Below are 5,522 nucleotides of genomic sequence, written 5' to 3' on the forward strand. Positions count from 1 at the left end.
GGGCTAGTGGAAACTAAAGTCAAGGAGAAGAATGTTGGGGCTATATCAAAATGGATTGCACCAGATTGGAAGATAATCAGCAACTACAACAATGCCTCCAATGGAAGAATTTGGATCCTGTGGGATGAGAAAGCATACAATGTGCAAGAAATTGAGAATGATGCTCAATTTATACACTGCTATATCACAGATACAAAAAGTACTTTTGCCTGCTATATGACAGTGGTGTATGGATACAATGCAATGGAGCAAAGGAAAGATATGTGGAAGAAGCTACAGAGTTTGGCACTTGGGAAACAACCGTGGCTGATTAGTGGAGACTTCAATGTTATGCTAACTCCACAAGACAAAATTTCTAAAGTACCTGTGACTCTAGCAGATATTCATGATTTTGCAGAATGGTACCATAATCTATATTTAACTGAAATCCCATGGAGAGGTGAATACTACACTTGGATAAACAAGAAACAAGGAGATGATAGAGTCAGAAGCAGACTGGATAGAACATTTGGAAATGATTGCTGGATGATGCAACATGGTCATCTTACTGTCAATTTTGAAGATCCCTTTATTTCAGACCATACACCAATGTTGATCCCCATTACTCATCCCACCACCAACATCAAAGTACCCTTCAGATTTTTCAATGTTTGGGTTGATCACTCGGAATTTCCCCATATAGTGGCTGCAGGATGGAATCAAAATCACGTCAGGGAAAGAATGAAGAGTATATGGTACAAGCTGAAAGAACTTAAACTAAGGTTCAAGCAACTGAATAAAGAGGAGTACAAAGAAGTTACAGAGAGAATTGATCAAGCAAGGAATAAGTTGAAGAGCATACAAGCACAAATGCACAATCAGTATACTGATTCACTAGGTGACCAAGAAAGGGATTGCTTGCAACAGTTGGAATCCTGGTCCCTAATTGAGGAAAGCATACTACAGCAAAAAGCTCAAGCTAATTGGATTCAATTGGGAGATTCAAACAATAAATACTTCTCAGCAATCATGAAAGAGAAGAAACAGAAAAGCAGATCACTGAACTTAAATCACTAACAGGAAGGAACCTTAATGAAGCTGCTGATATCAAAGAGGAGTTGATGCAATTCTATAAAGCTCTAATGGGAACATCAGCCAAAAATCTTCCTGCAGTTAATAGAATGGTTATGAAAAAAGGGCCAACCTTGACTCATCAACAACAAGTGGAGTTGTGTGCCGAAGTGACAGATACAGAGATATATACAGGATTATGCTCAATAGGCAATGAGAAGGCTCCTGGAATAGATGGCTACAATGCAGTTTTCTTCAAAAAGGTTTGGCTAATCATTAAGGAGGAGGTTTGCAATGCAATTAAAGAGTTCTTCCGGACAGGTATTATGTATAAAGCAATTAACTGTACAACCATTACTCTTCTCCCCAAAGTACCTAATCTAGAAACAGTAAGAGAATACAGACCTATTGCTTGTTGCACAATACTATACAAGCTGATTGCTAAGGTGTTAGCCAACAGAATGCAAATAGTGATGTCATGTATTATATCTTAAGCACAAGCGGGCTTTATTCCTGGAAAAAGAATCTTTGATAATATCATATTAGCTCATGAACTGGTGAAAGCTTATAATAGGAAATACATTTCTCCTAGGTGTATGATTAAAGTGGACATGATAAAAGCATATGACTCAGTTGAATGGGTATATATCGAATAGCTGATGGAGACATTACAGTTCCCAACTAAGTTCATAAAATGGATCATGGCATGTGTGTCCTCTGTTATCTACTCTATTTTGTTCAATGTTAAAGCAATGGAACCATTCCCAGCAGCAAAAGTCCTAAGACAAGGGGATCCAATATCACCTTACCTATTTGATATAGCAATGGAGTATCTGAGTAGGCTATTGGGTAATCTCAAGCAGAACAAAAAGTTCAAATATCACTCTAGATGTGGGAAACTAGGCATAACTCATCTTAGCTTTGCGTATGACTTGTTACTATTTGCAAGGGGTGACTTAGACTCTGTACAACAATTGCAAGAATGTTTTCTAACCCTTTCTGGTGCTTTAGGGTTACAGGCAAATACCTCTAAGAGTACAATATATTTTGGGGGTGTTACACCAAATACTCAGACAATCTTGTTATAGAGAACAGGGTATGCTCAAGGGGAGATGCCCTTCAGATACCTAGGGATTCCTTTGGATACAAAGAAGCTTATATTAGCACAATGGTTACCTCTCATAGACAAGATCACAGCAAAAATATCATCCTAGACAGCCAAGAAATTGTCATATGCTGGAAGAATTCAATTAGTGTAATCAGTATTATTTGGCATGCAAGCATATTGGGCCCAAATGTTCATATTACCTGTCAAGGTCGTCAAATTGATTGAGGCATACTGCAGAAGTTATGTGAGGTCAGGAGGGAATATCATCACAAAAAAGGCATTGTTGGCCTGGAAAAGAGTATGTCTACCTAAAGCAGCTGGAGGGTACAACATCACCAATATACAAGTGTGGAATAAAGCAGCAATAGCAAAGACATTCTGGGACATTACACATAAGGCAGATAAAATGGATTCATCTCTATTATATCGAAGGACAAAACATCTTCGAAATGAGCATACCAAACCAGGCAAGCTGGATGGTAAAGAAGATATTGGGGGCAAGGGATGATATCAAGCAAATACAAAGGCCTACTGTATAGAAGAAAATTATTATCAGATACAACTACAATCAACTACTAGGGGATCATCCTAAAGTTGAATGGAGGAGATTGATATATCATAACAGAGCCAGACCTAAAGCTACCTTCACTCTATGGTTGCATTGTCATGGAAAAATTGCTACTACAGACAGACTTCGCAAATGGGGTATCAATGTGCAATCACTTTGTGTGTTGTGTCAAGTCTCAGATGAAAGCAGGGATCACCTCTTTGGGGAATGCAGTTTTTCAAGAGGATTGTGGAGCAGACTACTACAGTGGTTGCAAATGCAAAGTCCAATAGGACAGATATAGATTGATCTCTTCACATGGATAATGCAGAAGACTAAAGGGAGAACAACTACATCAAAGATCATCAAAATGACATATACAGAGTTTCTACATGCAATATGGAAGGAAAGAAACAACAAAATTTTCAAAGGAGAAACTAGAGATCAAGAGAGCATAGCTAGAGAGATAGCATGTGTATGTAATATTAGAGGCACAAGTGATATAAGGAACCAGCTACAGAAGTTGAGCTTTTAAAGATACAATCCACAGCCTAGCTTACCTATATAGAATTAGACTACTGGATAGAAGAACCAACAGGAGGTAGGAGTTAGATTGTTTGTGTTCTCAGAGAAGCTAGTTGTGCATAGCTATGCTTGATTTGTAATGACTTCACTGGTGATTAATATAATATTTTAATTACCAAAAAAAAATGTCTCTATCACTTTCTAGACTGAGCGAGACTACAATTTCGCATTGCAAATACACAGGGCAAGTTCTAGACATCAAATGACATGCATAGAATATCAACAAACCTTACTTACACCTTGGCACATAACTTACTCAGCATCGGATCTATCCCCACTCTCTAGTCAAAGCAATTAAGCATAATTCAAATCAAATATTTTAAGGCACTTATACACGAGTCAAGAAAGGAGCCTGGGCGTCACAACAAAGGTGCTAACTGCTCTTAAGGCATAGCAAAGTCAAGAAATATTGTTTCACATTAGTGCAATGACACCAGATTTCCTACTCCTAAGAAAAGAAAAAAACTAACTACACCCAGTTCAATTGAAATCCTTGAAATGAACCACGGCAAAAAAAACAAGGGAGAATTGTTACACTACCTAAAAAATAAAACAAAATAAAAGACACTTTATTTTTTTCAAATTTGTTTTTTTTTGGTATGTGTGTTCAGATTTTGAACCCTCAAAAAAACTGTCTAGGAGATCCATCATCGGGAAAAGTCTATCTTTTTATTTTCTAAGAAAATGATGAAAAATATACCAAAAAATTATGGCATCTTCCAATGACACACAAATAAAAAAACAAGAGATAAAAAAAACTCCCCTGAATTTTTTTCGTTTTCGAGAACTTATAAATTCAACCCCTAATTCTGAATTTATTCCTTCTTTTTGCTCCTTTGGATTCGTTATAGAGCTCATTAGGCCAAATTTATAAAATGATATTTGTACACGCTCTTTTCTTTATTGCTTGGACTTATTTTGAGCGGTAAATTATTCTTGCAGGATGATACTCAACTTGTTTTTGTATTCTTTTACAGGATCACTCCATGCATTTTCCTGTAAATTCTCAAAAATAAAATCTACATGATCAATGATAGAATAAGAAGAAGAAAAAAAAGAAGAAAGGTCACATGGATATTCTTCTAGTATGTTTAGGACCATTTATTTCTCATTCTCTTCTAATAAAGGTTGTAAATATGGAAAGGTGGATGGAGGTTTCAACTCTTCTTTTATTGCTTCACAATCAACCAAAGTCTCATTTTCAATCATCTCAATTAAATCATAGTCTTCTTGCATAGTGGAAACTCCAATCTGTAGATGCTCATCTTCTTGGGTAGGCTTATTCTCATAGGGTATCTCCTCTATATATTCATTATCACCATGCAATGAGCTTTCTAGAAAGTATACTTACTATTTGACTCACTTGCGTTGTTAGGTTCTTAATGGCTTCATGATTTGTATAAGTCTCTCTTCAACATTATTCATGTACCTAACATAAGCTCTTCTAAACTATCATCCTCCTTTTAAGGTGGTTGACTCACTTCGCTTTTATTTCAGTCATAATAATAATATTCGTTCCATCTAGAGTTAAGATTGTGCCCATATAAAACCTCATACCTGTAAGGACTAGAAACAAAGTGAGATTTTTCAAAAGATGAAATATAGAAGGAATACTTACCTACTTGACAATCAACCTATAGATAATTTTCACTACATTTAAAAAAAATAGCACATTTGTGATAATCTTCAGTTGCTAGCTCTTCAACTGTTTTCTTAGGCTGGTTGTACTCCATATCCAGAGCATTTAGAGTTCAATATCAAGAGTATTTTCTTCAAACCTTTCTCCTTAGTACTTGTGAGGTACTATAAAAGAAATTTTGAAGACAAGTCAACTAATTAAAAAAACATAAAGAGGAAAAAATAAAAAGAAAAATAAAAAAATCTAATTCTCGAATTAGCAACAAAAAGAACACTATTGATTGACAATTCCTGACAACAGTACCAAAATTTGACGAGCGCAAAATACAACACGAAATTAATGCTCGCAACCAAAGATAGTACTTATAGTTTAATTATTGTCTCCACGGAAATAAAATTTAAACAATGTTCAAGTAATATCTGTCTTAAACACAATTCAGGATGATTAACACTTTGATTTGAAGTGATTACTTACTACAATTAACTACTAAATTAAGATTACTAATAATTAGACTTGATCATAGAGAATGAGCATTGAACTAAAACGGTTTGTAAACAATATGAGAAATAAGGGTTGCAACAAGATAGGTATAG

At 35.5% G+C, this 5,522-nt stretch overlaps 1 protein-coding gene across 1 annotated transcript; it reads left to right on the plus strand.

The window, feature by feature from the left end:
- The first annotated feature begins 216 nt into the window (after window positions 1–216).
- Window positions 217–3,014, plus strand: LOC142182010 (uncharacterized). Its single transcript, XM_075255784.1, has 4 exons — window positions 217–917; window positions 1,004–1,371; window positions 1,801–2,069; window positions 2,916–3,014. The coding sequence occupies exons 1-4, from the start codon at window positions 217–219 to the stop codon at window positions 3,012–3,014; spliced, it is 1,437 nt and encodes a 478-aa protein (XP_075111885.1).
- The last annotated feature ends 2,508 nt before the right edge of the window (window positions 3,015–5,522 follow it).

This window comes from Nicotiana tabacum, chromosome 6 (genome assembly GCF_000715075.1).
Source record: "Nicotiana tabacum cultivar K326 chromosome 6, ASM71507v2, whole genome shotgun sequence".
NCBI lineage: Eukaryota > Viridiplantae > Streptophyta > Magnoliopsida > Solanales > Solanaceae > Nicotiana > Nicotiana tabacum.